At 39.8% G+C, this 20195-nt stretch overlaps 1 protein-coding gene across 1 annotated transcript in view; it reads left to right on the top strand.

Moving 5' to 3' along the window:
• The first annotated feature begins 710 nt into the window (after positions 1-710).
• The window catches only part of LOC134791777 ((E3-independent) E2 ubiquitin-conjugating enzyme UBE2O), a 33539-nt gene continuing 14054 nt past the window's right edge, over positions 711-20195 (top strand). Inside the window, exons 1-17 of the mRNA XM_063762932.1 lie at positions 711-1073; positions 3666-3893; positions 6303-6545; positions 6875-6986; positions 7354-7485; positions 9651-9769; positions 10148-10320; positions 10745-10894; positions 12660-12861; positions 13505-13630; positions 13953-14053; positions 15457-15592; positions 16151-16237; positions 17442-17577; positions 18105-18283; positions 18492-18581; positions 18985-19155. Coding sequence (XP_063619002.1) covers positions 849-1073; positions 3666-3893; positions 6303-6545; positions 6875-6986; positions 7354-7485; positions 9651-9769; positions 10148-10320; positions 10745-10894; positions 12660-12861; positions 13505-13630; positions 13953-14053; positions 15457-15592; positions 16151-16237; positions 17442-17577; positions 18105-18283; positions 18492-18581; positions 18985-19155 — 2610 coding nt within the window. The 5' untranslated portion in view covers positions 711-848. The remainder of the gene's footprint in view (positions 1074-3665; positions 3894-6302; positions 6546-6874; positions 6987-7353; positions 7486-9650; positions 9770-10147; positions 10321-10744; positions 10895-12659; positions 12862-13504; positions 13631-13952; positions 14054-15456; positions 15593-16150; positions 16238-17441; positions 17578-18104; positions 18284-18491; positions 18582-18984; positions 19156-20195) is intronic.

Genomic DNA, 20195 nt, shown 5'->3' with positions numbered 1-20195 from the left:
ATGACGCTTTTATATTCCTTTCCTAGTCAGACTTTACCTACTAAACTGCAAAATGTAATTCAAGACCAAAAAAAGTAAGAAAAATGTTTTCACTGCAATATTACGCTAAGGTAATTTATTTATTAGTAATTTTACTCCTACGATTTAAAAAAGTATTTTTACATAAATACAAGACGCGCTAGTAAAATATGGCAACATTGTCTTACTTTTTTTGGTCTTGAATTACGTTTTGCAGTTTAGAGTTAAAGCCGTAACACACTACCGCACCCATAAGTGAGAGCGAGGAAGATATATTATGGCAAATGTGATTCACAAACTGTGACAAAAAACTGAGCAAATTTTAAAATGTTTTTGGAACGTGTAGGTAATGTTCTCTGCTGATCTCATAAACGAAACCACATTTTCGGAATAATCTCATGCTACATAAAATTTGAAAAAGTAACTAAAGGTGGTATTCCACCTGTCCAATTTCTTTGTCTCACATTTTACTTAATGAGAGAGTGAGACACAATGACATTGGACAAAGATATTGGACAGATGGAATACCACCCTTACAGAGGGCCTACCGCGAACCACATTCGACGTGTTGCCTCTCTGTCGCACTTGTAAAGTCGTACGTAAGTGTGACAGGAAGGCAACACGTCGAACGTGGTTCGCGGTAGGCCCTCAGAATACAGAGAAGTAGAAACAAAATTAATCGATAGAGCTCTGTATTGTATCGACTCTTCACTCTTACGCGCATCACTAAATTGACGCATGCGCCACAATTCAATTGCAATCAGCTGTCAGAAAGAACATAATCACGTAAAAAACAAAATTATTTGTGTCTTTAGATAATTCCCGTCAATATGGCGGGGCAAAATCCGGGTTCGCCGACTGACTTTCAGTACTTTTACGAGGATGAAGTGTATAAAATCAACAATCACGGCCAAGTGGTCTTCGGTCTCGTACTCGAGAACTATGAAGCCAACTCCAGCGACCAAGAAAGCGATATGGAGACACCCATTCAAAAAGGCGAAATTCGTGTTGTGTGGCACCCGTCAGGCACCGAGCGTGTCATATCAGAGAAATCGGTGAGTTCTAGAAATCGCATTTGTATCTTCCAGGTCCCTACATGTGGTCTTTCATTCTTATTAAAAACATCGAATTGGGTCGAGAAAAGTGCATCAACCCCTAAGTGAGCGAGTAGGGGCTGAATTATGCATGCAATAATCTCATTATGCATGAATGTTAGTTGTGGGGGTAAGGACAACAATTATGAGGACTCTGTAGTATGTTGATCTACCCACAGTTTGAAGGAAATGAGCAATGGCAATCATGGTTAACTTTGAAAAAGTTGGCAACTTTTAAGTATTTAATAATATTGAAATTAATAAGGTTCCATTCAGACAATATTCTGACTTACAATTTAGTATTATTTCTGACAATTTGACACCTGTGCACAATATTAACTAATGTTAAAGATAATGTGACATTATAAGGCCCAGTTGCACCAACCTCATTTAACAGGCCGATTAACTTCAAACAACAGAAAGGTATAAAATCTCCCATGCAATAAAATTTTGCAAACGCTTTAACGGTGACAGACGGTTTGTTGCAACTGGCCCTAACTAATTATGGCTGAACAACTGTAACCTATAATTGTCACTTCTACCATACAGAATTTTATTGCAGTTTATTGCAAGATAAGTTGCGAGTGTGAGGCGGCCAGTAATGCCAGAATGAGGTTTATTAAGGCAATCAATTTAAAATTCAATTATAAACTTGGATTTCAAGTTAAACACTAGACTGTATATGTATAAATGTATTATTGTTGTGCTTACCAAAGCTGATGTGATGTGCTAGATTTTTGATTGATACTTTGATTCAATTTGTGTGCTGATTGACCTAGCTAATAAATAAGGAAAAAATCTCACTTTATTAAAACTGTGCATATGGATGTTTTCAGGAAAAAGTGTATCATTTACTTTATCAATTTTATTTGGGGTTTTCTACTCAGAATCACAAGCACTTCTTTTTAAATCAAAAAAAGAAAAAGGGTCTGAGTAAATTTCACTTTTGTCACACAGTTTCACATACATTTTGTATAGAGACATTAGAGACAAAAGTGACATTTAAATTTTGTATAAAGACTGGCGACATTTTTTTTCTTCATTTTAATCAATAGTCCTCATGATCCTGAAACAAAATAACCTTAAAGTTCTTAGTTTTTCGAAAATAAGAATATAATAAGCTGTGGTAGCCGAGTGGATCTGACATACAACTTTCAATCTGGATGCAAATCCGGCTTGTACAAATAAGTTTTTTGGAACTTATGTATGAAATATCATTTGGTATTTACCACTAGCTTTTTGGTGAAGGAAAATATTGCAAGGAAACCTACATGTACATCTCAACCCTCTTGCGCAAGATAGGAGGCCTGCCAAGCAGTGGGACATGTATAGGCTGAATTATAAGTACAAAAAAAAAATGATGACTCAGCACTCACCTCCTAAGGGAAATTTTTGTAAGAACCTGCGGTTCAAAATTTTTGTTTTGACCTCTAGTATGCGTGTGCGGTTTTTTTTGTGTACCTACACCTACCAGTCCTACATTTTTGGCCAACTTCCGTAACATGCAAGGGATGATACAAAAATCGTGCCTAGTGGAATTAAATGTGGCTTTTTTCAGGATATATATTATAATATATTAGTTACATATATTATAACTTATGTTATCATCTATAGCCTGTACTGTATGTACTCTAATTCACTGTTCATACCAAGGACTGGCTTGCCTATTTGTTTGGTTTATAGATCTTTAAGCCTTATTTAGCAGTTATTATAGCAAAATGGGCAATACATAAACCTAATAGGTATTTCACGTAAGGTTCCTTTTGGTAGCTAATAAACCTTATTTCAAATAAGCTTATAACATGGCTTCACAAATTCCTAAAAACAAGGTTACAAGACATAGGTATATGGGGTTGGCGTGTCAGACTGATTATGAATTCAAAATGACGTTGAAGAGAGATTAATGTTTTCATTTGTAGTTGACATGAGAATAACGGTATTTAGCTGGGGGCGAGGTCGCCAGTTTCGCCCTGTAGCAGGGTATTAACCTTTATGAATGATTCGGCGCCTAAATGTCTAGCTATTCTAGCGCCCTATGAGATATTTATACTTTTTTTATGAACTGCAAGGTCTGTCATTGATTCAGCCTCTTGCGAACGCGTTTACGGCAAGACATTCGATACCTACCTACGAATAAAATCATAGGCACTTTTATTATTTTATTACAGCGTTCTAATGTCTTAATTTATTTCATTTAGTTCCGTTAAAACAACGGAAATCTGAAACGCGATGCATTCAACGCATGATTGCGTATTCTCTGCGTTACCTTTGGTGATGATGACGTGAAGATCAACCATTTATAGCTCGAATATTTTGGACAGTGGATAGAATTGAAAAAAAAAAAGGTTTGGAAGTTTTGTAACCCTTCCTTCGGCTTTAGTTGAAGTTTGCATTGTGGAGACAATACATTTTAATACTGCGAATGCTCCGTTTGTGAAAGGCCCGTTAAAAACTGCTAAATAGCTTGCAATTTGAATGGCCCGCAAGTGGTGTGCATTCGCCAGATCTCACGGCAAAAGTATAATTTTTGACAGTCACATTAATATTCGTCAGGTTGGTCTGGCCGATCGTTCCCTGATGCCGGGCGACGTGGTCCGCCGCCTCATCGCCGGCAAGGACACGCAGCGCGGCTACTGTCGCGACATCGTGATGACCGCGGCGCTGCAAGTCGTAGGAACCAAACACGTCATCCCCAGTGTGGCTAGTGAGCGTCTACAGCCGCTCGAGGAGTTCACCCCCGACCTGGCTGTGTGTCTCGAATCGTGGGTCGGCACATCTAAGGTGAGTGACATACTAAACACCAAACACGTTATCCCGAGTGTGGGAGGTGAGTCTCCAATTCAAGAAAAGGCGTAAGGTAAGACTATTTTCTCACCATCTTATCTACTTAGTGATCTTAGATCAAGGCGGAACTCTCTAATTTAGAACATAAACTGTAAAGTTGGCTTTTGGGGAACTGTGACTGTATAAGCGTACTTATGGAAACTGAAGAGTGTATCTGCAAGTTAAATAAAACTACTATTTATAACACGTTAATTTTTCACTGATGACTTGATGAGCTTACCATTCCTGTTGTCCTATAATAACTAGAGTTTATATCGTGTTAAATTTTGGCGAGAGAGTTTATTAGAGCAGAAAACGTTTGACATGGCTGCGTATCTTAAACTTACTATTCTCGCGTGTCTCCTAATCCGATATATTAATGTTTAGTGTAGTAAATGAAGCAAGTTGTTGTATGGAGACCCATGCATTAATTTCTCAGTCGATGAAATTTAGCTTGGTTATTGTATAGTATGAGCCGAGACTAACATTATAAATATCCAAAAAAAAAACACTCCTAAGTTAGGTAAAAACACAAATCTGATTATTGTATATTGAACCGAGTAATTCCTCAGTCCAAAATTATTTTACAAAATAAGTTATTTGTATCAGTATGTGATACTAGAAAAAAATCTAAAAGTTTTGTCAAACATGAGAATATTTTTTTATGATACTTCCTTTTTTTGACGCTCAATTTCATCGGAAAATTGCTCTGTAATTTTTTTCTTCTTATATGATCTTGATCTTAGAATATAATTTGGCGCAGTGGGTAAAAAAATCCAAAAAAATGCGTATCGAAATGTATGTATTATAGAACTATTAAAAGCTGAGAGTGGAAAATTTTTAGATTTTAATTTTGTAGGTATAAAACGGCAATAAAATGGCATTCCAGTGAAAAAATTAGACTGAGCAATTTTCCGGTCCAAGACACGCTAAAAAAAATTATTTTATTAATACTGGTATTTCTGCTGGGATATTTTTTTGATATTTCATATATTGTTGCAATAAGTTACATGAATATGTCTGGTGAAGAAAGTTTGAACAGAGCATTTTTCCGTAAAAAGATATTAACGATTTAAGACTTTAGGTATTTACTTTAATTCTACTATTATTATTCTTTGGAAATTAATACCATGGACCTAGAATACTACGGACGTAGTTTTGCTAAGACAAAAACTGTGATTCCATCATCCACCAATTTCCTAGTATTTACGCGTGACACACACACATTGACAGTTATCTCAATGCCCTCATCCACCAATTTGCCGTCAGACGGATCGAAACGTCAGTGAAGTAAATTTGTCCAAGAAAAATGTAAAATATGCCGGCATGCGTAGTTAAATCCTTCAAGAATTGTACCGATCGAAAGAAAAAAAAATACGGAATATCTTTTCATAGGTAATTTTATCAATTATCACGGTATAGTACATAAAATCTCCATATTTCATTGTTTATAAATGCGAAACAGGAGTGTGACCAGTAAGTTGAATAGGGTAATTTCCCGAAAGTAGGGTAATTGTTGCCCTTCTTATTAAATCATTATGTATATAAGATGTAATTTAGGATATTTAGGTAAATAGCTAAATTATTGATTTTGCATTTCAAACTAGGGCGGTATGGTAATTTCCCGATAATAAGGAGATTAAAGACGTTTACATGAATAATGTTGGATAGTTAACGTTTATTTGTTATGTAAGGTAAACATACTCATGGTGCTCGACGCGGTCCCAGTCCAGTACATGTCATCTTGAAACTGAAGTCATTGTCAATAGAGGTGACAGCAAGGTGTCATCTATTGGGCATTAACATGTCGAGCACTAGTACATTTACCTTATATTTATTTTTTGTTTAAAACCAGATATGTTACAAGTTAAATATCATTAGGTATTGAAAATTATATTTGCACAAAGTAATTGTGCAACAATGCGCATTTATTTTCAAGACCTATAAAATCAGTCAGGTACACACTTTTTTATTGTCTAACGTAAAACTGTCCTATTTTAATATTTGAAAACAAGGACGATATTGAAAATAATTGTTTCACCATTAGGGGAGAATTTGTGTTACATGGTATCACTCGTCTACACGCACACTTTCAAACCGTCCGCCATTGCAGTGTCACAGTTTGTCTTAAGTGACATTCCCTCTGTCAAATATATAACTCTATGATTAATACAATACTTTTTATTTATTGATACTTTATCATACTGTAAAGTTTTTTCTGGCTGAGGAATTACTGCGGGGTCCACTACCTTTATTTACTACACTAGTTCCCGTACCTACAGTATTGTTTTTTTTTCAATTACTTTACCTATATAAAGGTAACATTATCCATAATCAGTACCAAATTAACGAAAACCCTTATTACAGTCAGTGAACAGCAAACTCCGTCTGGTATCAGCGGACGGGTCCCGGCTCGAATACCCAGACTTAGAGAACTGTCCCCTGGAAGACTACTCCTTGCGTCGTCGACGCTCCACGCCTTACTCGTCGTCTGAGTTCTACCCCGGGCAGGTGGTCTACGGGCCGCTGGGAGCGCTCGACAGCGCCAACTGGCTCCACATGACGAAGGAGATGAAGGCTGCGAGGAAACATAAGATGCATGATCACAAGGTGAGTGCTCCATACTTTTATCCATAGAGTTCTAGGGCAAGGATCGTTTAGAGCGCTCACCAGCGCAATTTGGCTCTAAATGATCGACAAGGCAAGATTCAGACCTAAAAACTCCTCTGCAAGATTGTACTTGGCTCCGTCGGCACTCTACCCTCTATCCACACTTCTCCAGATCTCTAATAATAAGTTGTGTATGGGTCGCTAACATCGCTCAGCACCTTTACCGTCATGCTTGTTTTTTGATATGTTTATGAAAGTCATTGCGCGTGACACGTCGATTATGTAAAAGTGGCATGAACTGATTGATTTATAATATATGTATTTGACAGTTCACTGTGGAAGCCGTGGTCACGGAGAGCGTCGGTGTCCATTGGCAATGCCGCGCGCTGTCCAAGGAAACCAAAGAGGCGGCGCCGCAACAACCAAAGTATCTTGTGGAAGGTAAGATTTATAACTTAATGGCTGACATTCACATGTATAATTTTATTTAAACTCAGATGCGGAATAAATCTATAAGTAGGGTGATACAGAGCGGATTACGGAACAGACTGAATAGGAGTTGTACTAATTTGTAGGGATCTGTTCAGCGAACATGCAAGCACAACTCTACAACAACTAACTTCTCACACAAATGTTCACATTTATAATTCTAGTGGGTACTTGGGTAGGATTTATAAAAGACTATGTTCCATGATCTTAAGAATATGATATTGATAACAGACCAGAAGCTTCTACAAATATAATAATTTGAGTCATTACAGCCACACTAGTTAAATTTCTTGAACCCAAAGTAAATATTCCTTCGCAGGCGATGACCTGAAGAACTTAAAACTGCTGAATGTGTTCGAGCCGTGCACGCTGCAGGTCGGCGACCGGAACTTCCTCACTATTGGTGCCGAAGACACTTTCGTCAGCAAGCAACAGTGGCGGAAACAGCAGAGTAAGTAAAACCACATGTCTGTGAAGTTGGCATATCAAAGTCTAGCAGATTAAGTTTTTATTGGAGTTCTATTCGCATGCACCATAGTTCTAGAGTTCGTGATACTTTTTAGCAATAGTTCTGGCGTTTTTATCTTAATAACGAATACTATGGAATTTCACTGGCAAGTTTTTTCAATGGGTCGATTGAACTCTGTACAAGATTACCTGGATTAGATTGATATGCTACCCAAAAAAAGTTTTAATTCTAAGACCAGGTTAAATTAATGACACTATCTGAATGCAAATGAACGATGGACTACTTATACAATCTGAACCGTAACTGTAACGTCACGCCAAAAACGTCACTCTAGCGGGATTTGCCTACATTACGAAATTAGTGTCATGCATGTTGAAATCAGTGTCACGAAAGTAGTTTCGATATATGCGAAAGTAATTTCGTGTCGTGAAATTCACAGTATCGCAGTGACCATGGCCCCATTAGCATCGAAGCTACACATCCGCACAGCGCAGACATTTTCGGTTAGTTCCCGATTCAACGGATTCTTGTTTTGTCGGATTCTCTTATATTACTCGGATTGTGAATTGTGACGCCCTAAAGAAAATCCGGCGAAAGAGTAATCCGGCGAATCGGGAACTAACCACATTTTCGTGACACTGAGTTTTCACGACGCATTTACACTACGAAATTAGTTGCATGACACTAACTTCACCAAAAAATCGCGCAGGGCACGAAATTGATTTGCTTTCATGAAATAGGCCTGATGACAAATTTTGAAATCCCTTTATTATTGTCGGTACACTTGTATTGGTTCCGAAAAACACAATATTTCAGCTATACTCATAATAAGATTTAACATAAATAATTGCATTTTATTATAGCTAGTTTAAAACTCGCGCGAAAACGCCTCGCACGACATTTGTGACGTCACCATTTAGTTGGTGGTAGGGTGGTAGACATTGTTTACATACTTACAGTTACGAATTTCCCTTGAACCCGAATGATATTGTTAATTCAGCACCATATATTACGATTAGGGATGATAAATACATTACAAAAATGTATCACAATAACTCATTTTACACAAAAACTCTCAAACGCCGGTTTTACTTTTTAATTTTTTCTAGTTACGACAGCCAACATGGCAATGATAGTTCCATTCAGCCAAATAATTAAAAAAGTTTGTTGGTGAAATATCGTATTATTTAGCATTTTATTTAGATAATAACAAATAGGTATATCCTTTATATCGTGTAATAATATTTTTTGGACGAAATTAATGTTAGTGGCGAAATAACATTTTTTTTGCACCTTCGAACTCTTTGGTGAGAACGTATGGATTTCGGTCAATGAGGTTGTCTATGTTGCTCTAAGAAATATGTTATGGATGTCATCAATCACTGTTTAGAACGCTTCTGATTGGCGTTTCAGTAATAATGGCCGATTGGAGAATTTTGCAGTTTTATTTTATTGAATATATTATTAATCCTGAGTTTATACTAAGATTGGGTCATTTTTAGGGTTCCGTACCCAAAGGGTAAAACGGGACCCTATTACTAAGACTTCGCTGTCCGTCCGTCCGTCCGTCTGCCACCAGGCTGTATCTCACGAACCGTGATAGCTAGACAGTTGAAATTTTCACAGATGATGTATTTCTGTTGCCGCTATAACAACAAATACTAAAAACAGAATAAAATAAAGATTTAAATGGGGCTCCCATACAACAAACGTGATTTTTGACCAAAGTTAAGCAACGTCGGGAGTGGTCAGTACTTGGATGGGTGACCGTTTTTTTTTTTGCTTTCTTTTTTGTTTTTTTTTTTTGTATTATGGTACGGAACCCTTCGTGCGCAAGTCCGACTCGCACTTGCCCGGTTTTTTATTTAGAATCATATTAACATATATGTTTCTTTGAAACCATTATTTCCGTGATTCTTTGTTACTTGCAACAGGCCTATTAATGCATGGATTACTAATGTCACGAAATTAATTTCACGCCACTAATTTCGTAATGCCGCTGAAATCCCGCTTCTCCAAGATTATGGGCGCAAGCGACACTTGAAATGTGACGTATACTACATTGACACTCTTACTTGAGTTGACACTTTATAAAACTAATACACGTTCTTGAGGTCCAAAGGATTTAATCAAGTGTTTTGCCTCAGGTAAATTCTACAGGAGCATCCGCAAGCAAACCCGGCCTAGCAAGAAGCAGAACTCGGAGCATGTTCCCTCGCGGCCAAAGAAGCGCGCCTCTGCACATCGCAAACTCAAGTCCGTCGATGTAAGTGCATTGCCAAGCCAATTTCTACTGATACGTCTTCAAGTCACTACTAGAAGATACTAAGTGCAATATGGCCGATACAGGCATATAAAATGACCGATAAAAGTGGTCAGGAACATCTTAGACGAAAACTTTAACCCTTTACCAGGCTAAGGGATATATATTTCCCACATACGGCATTTCAAACTTATGTTCTATTTTCTATGATATGAGTAAGACTGACAGTCGCTTGTCATTTTTGAATTGTCAGCCTGGTAAAATGTTAAAGGGTTCCATTTCCTTTTAAATCGTTTACTAGTTTTTCAATCGTCCCTGACCCGTATTTTTGCTCGTCCCTTCCTTTCATCGTATTAGTTATGTTATGTTATAAATCCTCAGAACGAAATGGAAGTGGACCCCTCAGAGAACACTCTAGAATCTCTAGACGAGGCGCTGAAGGTGGACTCCAACTGTCCCAGCATCAAGATCGAGCCGAGCGCGGACGTGTCTCTGCCCATCGTCAGCAGTCAAGAAGATACTGTTACTGAGGAGAAAAACGACTCTGGGATCAGGTGAGCTGTTCGAATGTTGACCTTATGTGTTGAGGATTAGGTTGAAACTGCACTGTTGCATTACGTGAATGCTATAGAATAGCATGCGGGGTTCCAGCGTCAATGTCCTTCTTCGGTTACCAATCGGCTAAGAAATTACTCAGATTCTATTCTTTTGTGTTTAAAGTGAAAATAGGAGCTTCTTCGGGGACTCAAAATTTGTCTTCTTATTCTTGTTGAATGTGGGTTTTGCACCCTTGCATTTAGGTATTCCCTTAGCTTTAACACTTCCAAAGTACTTAACTAGAAATACAAAATACACATCATGTTAATGTTAATACGATAACTCTGTTAAACTGTGATATGATGGCGCAATATATTTTGGTTGTCTATTACATTTTATTAGTTAAACAATAAGTGCTAAGCGAATGTATTTTGTCCGCAGCGGGCTAAGTAAATCGCACATCCATAGTCCGGAGCCGAACAAGGAAAACAGCGAGCTGCTCAACGGCGACAGCAAGTCGGAGCTCGGGCTCAACGACGACGACTCGGACAACTGGGAGAATACTAGCAGCGATGGCAGTGACACCGACAGGTATGGACATGTCAGTTACAGACACAGTATGGTCACAAGGAGGGCGAGCTGCTCAACAGCGACAGCAAGTCGGAGCTCGGGCTCAACGACGACGACTCTGACAACTGGGAGAATACTAGCAGCGATGGCAGTGACACCGACAGGTATGGACATGTCAGTTACAGACACAGTATGGTCACAAGGAGGGCGAGCTGCTCAACAGCGACAGCAAGTCGGAGCTCGGGCTCAACGACGACGACTCTGACAACTGGGAGAATACTAGCAGCGATGGCAGTGACACCGATAGGTAAGGTCATATGCCTATTGCCTATATCGTGTTTTGGAGACATGTCCGAGCGTCCAATGAATTTCATTGCCACGAGCTGGCCAAACTCTCAGTCAGTTGTTTGGATTTTCATTGAAGCAGTACAAGTCGGTTTGCGTGTGCGTGCGTGACGTACGGACCTCGCTTCCACTGGTCGGACACGCCATATTACGGAAGTCGTTTGAGTATATATCTGCGCACGTTATATTTGTATACGTTACGCGTCAACGTGTGCGTAAGCTCTTTAGGGCAGTCAGTTGAAAATGCGCAACTATAGAAATGTGGTAGAAGCAAAAGTTGTTATTTACTTGAAATTGACAAGCAATAGTGGACAAAAATACACAGGCATTTTGAACTTTCCGCCACCGCGTTGCTAACCGAAATGAGATCCTCTCAAAATTTCACGTCTGTCATACATACAGGATTTTCCTAGTTCAGGTAGAAGTCATTGAAAAAACGTACTTTATAAGTTATTCTTAACCTAATGTTAAATGTATGACTATGTTTTCTAAATAAAGATATATATACTTATTGCTGTCGAGAGGTGAGGTAGACGGGGTAGAACTTTGTCATTCCTTTCTGTATGAGAATACTACTACTTATTTTGTGACGCTACGCAGCAGTACTAAGCACTATACATACCTCAGCGTGAAAAAGGATCGCCGGACTCGTAACTCTTCTTCTTCCTCGTTCCCTCAATGCCGAGGATCGCGACCACATGCAACATGTCTCCACTGATTGCGGTCATAAGCCAAGTGGACTGCACGGTGCAGGCTGCCGCCACTCGCCTTCTTCATGGCGTCAGACCATCTCTTACGAGCCCCACCCTGAGCGCGTTTACCATTCATTCGCCCCAAGATGATACACTTCTCCATATCATGCATTGATGATCTCATAATGTGTCCGAAAAATCTAAGGGTTCGTTCATGGCATGCTTCGGAGAGCCGTGTGGTAATACTGAGTTCTTCCAAAATAGAGATGTTAGTTCTTCTAGCTGTCCAAGGTATACGCACCAATCTTCGCCAACACCACATTTCAAAAGCGTCAATCTTAGCCACATCACAGCTTTTCAGGCTCCAAGTTTCGGCACCGTACATAAATATCGAGAAGACAAGAGCTCGAACCAATCGCACCTTAGTCGTATGTCGAATACCTCTGTTCCTCCAGATCTTGTCCAGGTTAGCCATAGCACTCTTAGCCATACCAGCTCTACGGCGTATTTCGTCAGTGCTGCCACCGTCGCAGGTTATTAACGACCCAAGATACACAAACTCGCTGACTTTTTCGTACTGGCGGAGTACGTCGGTAACTGGAAGTATATTTGCCCTATCCACTACCATTATTTTAGTTTTAGAATGGTTTATCTTAAGGCCCAGCTTAGCGCTCGTAACTACTCGGTCGGCAATCTCTTATCTCCCAGCCTCTATAGTAATAGTGATGTAATATTGTGTGACGTTGCAGCGGCGCGACATGGTCGTCCCGCTGCTCGTCGGCGGCGTCGACGCGCGGCAAGCGGTCGCCGCAGCTGGCCGTGCGGCTGCTGCGCGGCAAGCGGCTCAAGCGCACCGTGCGCCGCGCGCCGCCCGCGCCGCCGCCGAGACACGGCGACCGCGTCGTCGTCGAGACGCTGCACACCACCAGCCGCGCCAACGTCGTGTGGCAGGTACTCTATCGTACACACAAGTTTATAAACATGTTAACGCTCTTTCAACTTAAGACGCATTCTTAAGGTGGCGACTGACTTGTAACATTTCAGTGTAATGTAACACGATATAACCCGAGCATTACAGCAGTTAAGGTTCCGTCACACAGGCGCGTTTTACGGGCGGGGCGCGAACGCGGCGTGAGCGTTTTATATGTAAAATCAGCGCGCCCCGCTCACGCGCCGCCCGCAATACGCACCCGTGTGACGGAGCCTTTAGTGCAGTGAACCGAGCCGCTCGGCGCCTGCGCCGCGCCGCGTACTCCACTGGGCTATCGGTTTTTTCGCGAATCCCTTTGAATGTCACATTACAATTCAGTACAGGTTCGCGAGCGCTCGGGTATTTTGTTTGCAAACCGAATGATCTGAAAATGGAGCACAAGTGAACAGAGCGTTCGAGACGAGCGTTCGCCGCATATCTGTAATGTAACACGTTCGCCGTGAACCTTAAATTATACCGATATGTTACAAGTCAGTCGCCACCCATACGTGCAACAAAACTGTAGCCAAGTAGATTAGACGATGAAAATCTCTAATACCAACGGGTACTATCAAGTTAAGCTTATACCTATTTGTAATTTTCATTCCTGTTACCTCTGAACAGGATGGCACCATAGAAATGGGGATCCCATCGACCCAGTTGTACCCGATCCACCATCTGGACGGGCAGGAGTGCTTCCCAGGAGACTTTGTAGTCAGCGGCGCGGCCAACACTGAAGAGAATCAGCATGTATGTATTTTAAGTTTTTTTTTTTGTTATTTTTATTTTATGATTGAGCAATTTTTTGCTTCATATTTTTTTAGAAAAATAACCTTACGACGTCTTCCCGACTAACCGTCATTTGTTTACTAGTTTATTAACTGATTTGACCCCCGAATACTCCCATAGAATTTGGTTACCATAAATTCCGTGATTTAAGTACCATTGCGTTTGATTTTGTTTATAAGCATTTCAGCTATATTAAACGACGGACTCATAAGGATAGTTTTGATTTATTTTAATTGCATGTCTTAAATAATAAAGTTAAAATATTTTTCATTTGACCGTACAGCTGAAACACAGAGAATATGGCGTAGTGCAGCGAGTCGACCACCACGGACGCACCGCCATCGTGCACTGGTACCGCACCTACACCAGCGCCGACGAGCCTGTGTGAGTATTACATGAAGCTCATAACTTTTCTACTAAGTTTTCGTTTCTCCTCTGCCTTGCACGTTCCTGGGCATCCACTTTAGTAGGTTGTTATTCATGAACGTCTAATAACATAACGCCTAAATGGTTGCACAGATGCGCATGGTACGGTTTTGTAGGATTTTCATACACGCACGCTTTCATTCTCGAACATGATTTAATTCTCCGATAGTGTGTATACTACGAGTGTCCAGTTCCCTGTCTCGCTCTTCTCCACCTTGCTAGATCCTAATCGTCTACTTTCGTAAGTCCATTTTCGCTCATCTTCATCATATCATCATAGCATCTTAATTTTTGCACATGGTACAGTTCTAGAGGAATTTCATTTATAAACACCTCCATGTAAGATTGAAAAGTGGCAATAGAGTTGAATTCTTATTTATTGTGACGTTGTCAATTTTTTTCAAAACTGCCTCCTGCTTCAAATGATAACTTGTCATTCGTGTCATTACTTATTTGATCAGCCAAATACATTTAACCGATACACAATCATATTCAAGTCGAAGTTATATGTCTTTAAAAACATTACGACGAGATCTCTTTAGTTGAAATCTATTTGGCCTAATCACAAGCATGGTTCTTATTTTACTGTATTCTTATCGTTAATAATGGTTTGAGAATCTCAAAGAACTCTTATCGCCCAAGCTAGTGGAGGCAGTGACACAAGTGACACGACCGTAGTTGAAGAAATCAAGACGCTCTCGACCACTATACTGGTCGGTGCAATCGTGGTGTTCATGTTGGTTGCGAGCTGTTTCGGCCTTGTGAGCTTGGACGAAATCTGTGTGTAAGTCGATTGTGGTGAAAAATTGCTGTTTCTAAAATGGTTTTCAGTAGTTGGCCGAACACTAAGGAGTGGAAGGATTTTTAAGTGGTTGATCGTTTTTAAGTGGCGCATGTGACCGCGGGAGTTGCAAAAGTGTCTTTTGAGACTTTATAGTTGATAGATTGTATGCTTGTTCTTGTTTTTCATTAAGTATCGTGACATAAAAGCATCGACCAGAATTCGTTCTTCACATCCACAATATAATATGGACTATTGCATAACTGTGCAGTCAGCGGGTGATCTAATCTAGACCATAAGCACTTTTCATAAGGTCGGTTATCCCTTAATTTTCTGTACTGTTAAGTTTATGTGTTGCGGCTAAACGCTCAATAAAGGGCTAGTGCGTACAGGCCTGTGCTTGAAAATGAGTGACTTCAGTGTTTCTTGGTTTGAAATTTGTCAGAGCGTGAGTTTTCTTTCATATTTCGCTGCCAATCGTGTAGACTACTTGTTTTAGACTCATCATTCTTTCTTTCCTGACAGTTTGCTTCGAACATCAATCCGTGTCCATAACAATATGTTTGTTTACTTGTTGCAGTCCTCAAATGCTGCACGAGAGCGAGATGAGCGTGTACGACCTGAAGGACCACCCCGACTTCCAGTACAGACCGGGGACGGTGGTCATCCGAGTGGCCAACTTTACCGGCGAGGACTCAACTTGCACCGCGGGACAGGTATGGGACACATATCTGCATTTTCAGGAAAAAGTGCACCAATATTTGCCGGCAGAAAAAAAAGTCTGTAAAGTCGGTTTACGGACAATAATTTTGCGTGATAACGTCATAACTAAGAAAACATTACAATTACATTACGTAACGTTACCATGGAGATCTATCCACAACGTTACCATGGAGATTTGTCCACAACGTGATACTTTTTCGTGCATGCTGCCGGTGTTCATCGATTTATAAGACGTTATCACGTCAAAAACGACCTTGAAGTGTCACGTATATAGTTCGATTTCGCCGACCCGATATAGTCTTTGGGATTCGTGAAATCAACATCAACATTATTAGCTACGAGGAGTTTTGATGATGACTGTATTTCAGTGGTAACATCCTAGATTACAACAAGCTACATCAAATAAGCACCTAACAAACGTCTCTTTTAGGCCCAGAGGTTCACTGGCAGAGAATGCCTTAAGGCATTAAGGCCACCATTTGTATTATTTTATGTGTATAAAGTTTTAAAATAAATATGAACTACTTTAATTTACCTGTTATTCCTACCAGGTGATCGATAACTTCCCGTCTGGGCGCGTGAAGGTGTGGTGGGTGGACGGGCACCTGAGCATGTGCTGGCCGCAGGACCTCTACAAGGTAATTACTAAGGTGTGCATGCTGCTTTCTTTTGCGGAAATCTCGATTTTCCTTTTGCTTTTACTTTCTATTCATTGCTTTGCTAAAACAGTGATCGGAATTTGACAGAGTCGATTTAATGTGCACGTGGCGTAACAAAGTTGTTAAATCTTTTAACACTGATCACTGATAACAGACAATGGTTCAAATCTTGAAATTCCGTCTTAATTTGCTTCGCTTTCAGCTTGAACGCTTTAATATAACTATGGCTATCCAATGACTTGTGTTCTGGTTGAGTACTAAGTATTTTTATTCAATTATGTTTATGTATATATTTATTTCTATGTATGTATTTATATTAATATGTATTATATATGTGTATTTAGAATGTAGGCTAAAGGTTTTAATTATTTACTTGGGTAGTAATTGAACCATAATTTACTTTTCTGTACATGTGTTCGTTAGTCTGTCATTTTCATTTGTCTACTCTCAATTGCTCAAAGGTTGACTGGAAGAGATCCCTTATAGGGATAAGTTCGCATTTGTACATTGTATACTTTTAATTGTATCTTAACCTGTCTTATGTGCAATAAAGTGTTTACATACATACATACATTAATATATAATTAACTAATAGCGACCTGCCCCGGCTTCGCACGGGTTACACAAAACCTTAACAAATTATATACCTAAACCTTCTTCAAAAATCACTCTATTAATAGGTGAAAACTGCATATAAATCGGTTCAGTAGTTTTCTAGCTTATCGCGAACATGCATACACACAGACAGACGCGGCGGGGAACTTTGTTTTATAAGGTGTAGCTGGGTAACACTCCCCGTGCGCAAAATATTGAAATACATCTTTATTGTGTTTCGTAAACCTTACAAATAAATTTACGATAAGTCGATGTTGTTGATTTGTAAGAATAAGAATAAGAATAATTTATTTCTAAAAACTGTTTGAAACAGTTTTTAGAAATAAATTATTCTTATTCTTATAAGGTGTAGCTGGGTAACACTCCCCGTGCGCAAAATATTGAAATACATCTTTATTGTGTTTCGTAAACCTTACAAATAAATTTACGATAAGTCGATGTTGTTGATTTGTCTGGACATATGTACTCACTTTTCCTTTTGTATGAAGGACAGGGTATTAATATTTACTGCTTGATCGTTATGATAGTTATAGTAGAACACAAAATGAGTAACGAAAAATATCTGTAGGTGGGCGAGTACGACTCTGAAGAGGGTGAGCTGTGGGGCTCCGACGGATCTGGCTCGGAGGACTCGTGGGAGACGCAGAGCTCCGCGCACGACGCCGAGCCGCGCACGCCGCTGGCGCCTGCCCCGGACATGACCAGTGAGTACTAACAGCAACTCTCTGACCATCAGTGTTCCCATGGACTAGGAATCCTCTATACTGCAAAACAATGTTGCCACTGCAATAATTTGTTTGTAAAATAGTAAACTCCTTTTGATAAATAATCACGCTAAGATAATTTATTTATTAGTAATTTTACTTCTACGATTTAAAAAAAGTACTTGTATTTACTTATTTTTAAATAAATACAAGACGCGCTAGTATAAAGTGGCAACATTGTCTTACTTTTTTTGGTCTTGAATTATGTTTTGCAGTTTAGACGGAGTTTAGAGCAATTATTTCATGAAACCGATACTGCCAAAAATACGGGGGTGCGGGGGACGAGGTGAGCGAGGTCCCGTGCCGTGATTGGTCCGACTACCATACTAAATCGGAGCTATTATTAAAGAGACCGCTTGACAATAGAGTATTTTTACCATTTCAATAATCATCAATGTAACGAAAATCGCATGCGCATTCTACTAGCACCGTCTAAATCACCCTTAAAACGAATATTGGCGTTTCAGTGCGCCGCGATATGTTCGAGAACGTGGCTGCTATCAAGCTCGGCGAGACGACCGTGACCACCCCAGCTGTTCCCCGTCTTCTGGAGCCTCGGGTAGCGGCGCACATCGAGCGTGGCAGGGTCGCCATGCGCCGCCTCGAGGAGATGTTCGCTAAACACCCTACTTTGCAAAGCCAAGAGGTAGGACCACACAAATCATACTTAAGTCTATTTTCTAGGAAAGCTGTTGCGATCTTATGCTACTACACGCTACAGATCCAAGTGGAGAGCTTGGCCATAGTGTCCACCATATTATTTATAGACTCTTGTCCTTATACTCTTTTGACGAACTACAAAACTTTAATGTCAAACTAAGTCAGTGTTAAGTGTAAGTTTCTTTATATTGCAGATCATGCGCAAGTTACTGAATCTGTACAAAGATTGCAGATTTTTGGATCGTTTGATGGGCACATCTTTCTTCCACGAAGATCATTTTCTGGTAAGCGAAAATAAACCCTTTCTAAGATTAGCTTTCCAGTCATCACCAAAAAAATATGGTGTAAAGTCTCCCCTTTAGACGTTCTACTTATTTGGTCACGGGCACGCAAGCCATCCTAATGTGTTGGTCTTGTCTAATAAATAAAAACATCGAAAAATTAGTTCGATGTTTTTAGGAGAAAGATAAGCATTTGACCACAATCTCACCTGATGGTAAGTGCCGGTGCGGTTCAGGATGGAGCACTAAGAAATGTATATTCACTCTTGATTTGGAAAGACCCTAGTTATAGCGGGCTTGGAATAGGTTTGCAGGAAATGAGTTCCACTCTTTAGCCGTTCGCATAACAAATCTGGAAGCATATCGTAGATATCGAAGATGCAATGGTAATTGATAACTGACGCAGGGTCTCCTGGAGCGCGTCCGCGAGCGCGGCGCGAGCACGCCGCGCTCGGGCGAGCGGCGCGTGCACGAGCAGCTGGCGCGGCTGTTCGCGCCCGCCGAGCCCGCCGACGACGAGCGCGGCGCCGACGACCGCGCCATCATCACCGCCAACGTCTGCGTCGAGCCCATGGAGGTCAGTGTCTACCCTGCCAGGTGGCCGTACCGTCACCTGTTATGGCCAGTTGCACCGACTGGTCGACGTCACTCGACAGTGAACTGTGGAACTTCTTCCCATACAATAAAATATAGCAAACGCTTTACGGGTGACAGGCAGCTTGGTGTAAGCGACCTTAAATCGCACGAAAGTGCGATAAAAGTTAATCATAATAATAATAAATCATTTATTCCAGACAACATCGATCCATAGTATACATTTAAGATAAAATTAAAAATATAAAAATTAGGTAGAGGTATAACATTAAAGATTCATGACTAGACATTACAATCAAATTAAACTTAGCATATGATAAGATAAATTACTAATAATAAAATTCATTGATTATTAAAAGATTAAAATTTAAAACTATAAAATAAAAATTAAAAATTAAGGTTAAACACTGTAAATATATGCGCAGTCCAATTCAATTAAAATGTCAAAACTTAAAACTAAAATCAATAAAAATTGGTATATAATATAGAGATCAATGACTAGACATTAAAAATAAATTAACTGAGCATTTGATAATTGATAAAAAATAAATAAAATTGATAAGCAATAATAAAATAATAAAATTTATATATGAGATTTAATTTAAAAAATTAAAGTCATGCGCAGTCAAGTTTAATTAAAATGTCAAGACACAAAAAAAAAAAAAACTATTCTTAAGTTAGGATAATGTGGGAACATGGAGACTATCCCAGTGCCTTGCTATAGGACAATCTAGCCTATTAGCCACCAGGCTTAGGATGCTGTTGGAGCTCTCACGTACGCGGCGCATAAGGGAGGCGGTTCGTTTTCGCATTATGGCATGAAAACCATCTACTCGCGTATCCGCAAACATGCCCGAAGCACTACAGAACTTAGGAAGACCCAACAGCATCCTAAATATGTTATTGTATTGAACGCGCAAGGCGCTGACTGCCCTCTGAGTATAGTTGACCCACAGGCTGCAAGTGTAAAAGGATTGGCAATATGCCTTAAACAGAGTTATCTTAACTTCCCTTGTACACCGA

This window comes from Cydia splendana, chromosome 6 (assembly GCF_910591565.1).
Source record: "Cydia splendana chromosome 6, ilCydSple1.2, whole genome shotgun sequence".
Lineage (NCBI taxonomy): Eukaryota > Metazoa > Arthropoda > Insecta > Lepidoptera > Tortricidae > Cydia > Cydia splendana.
This window is presented reverse-complemented; position numbering and strand designations above follow the sequence as displayed.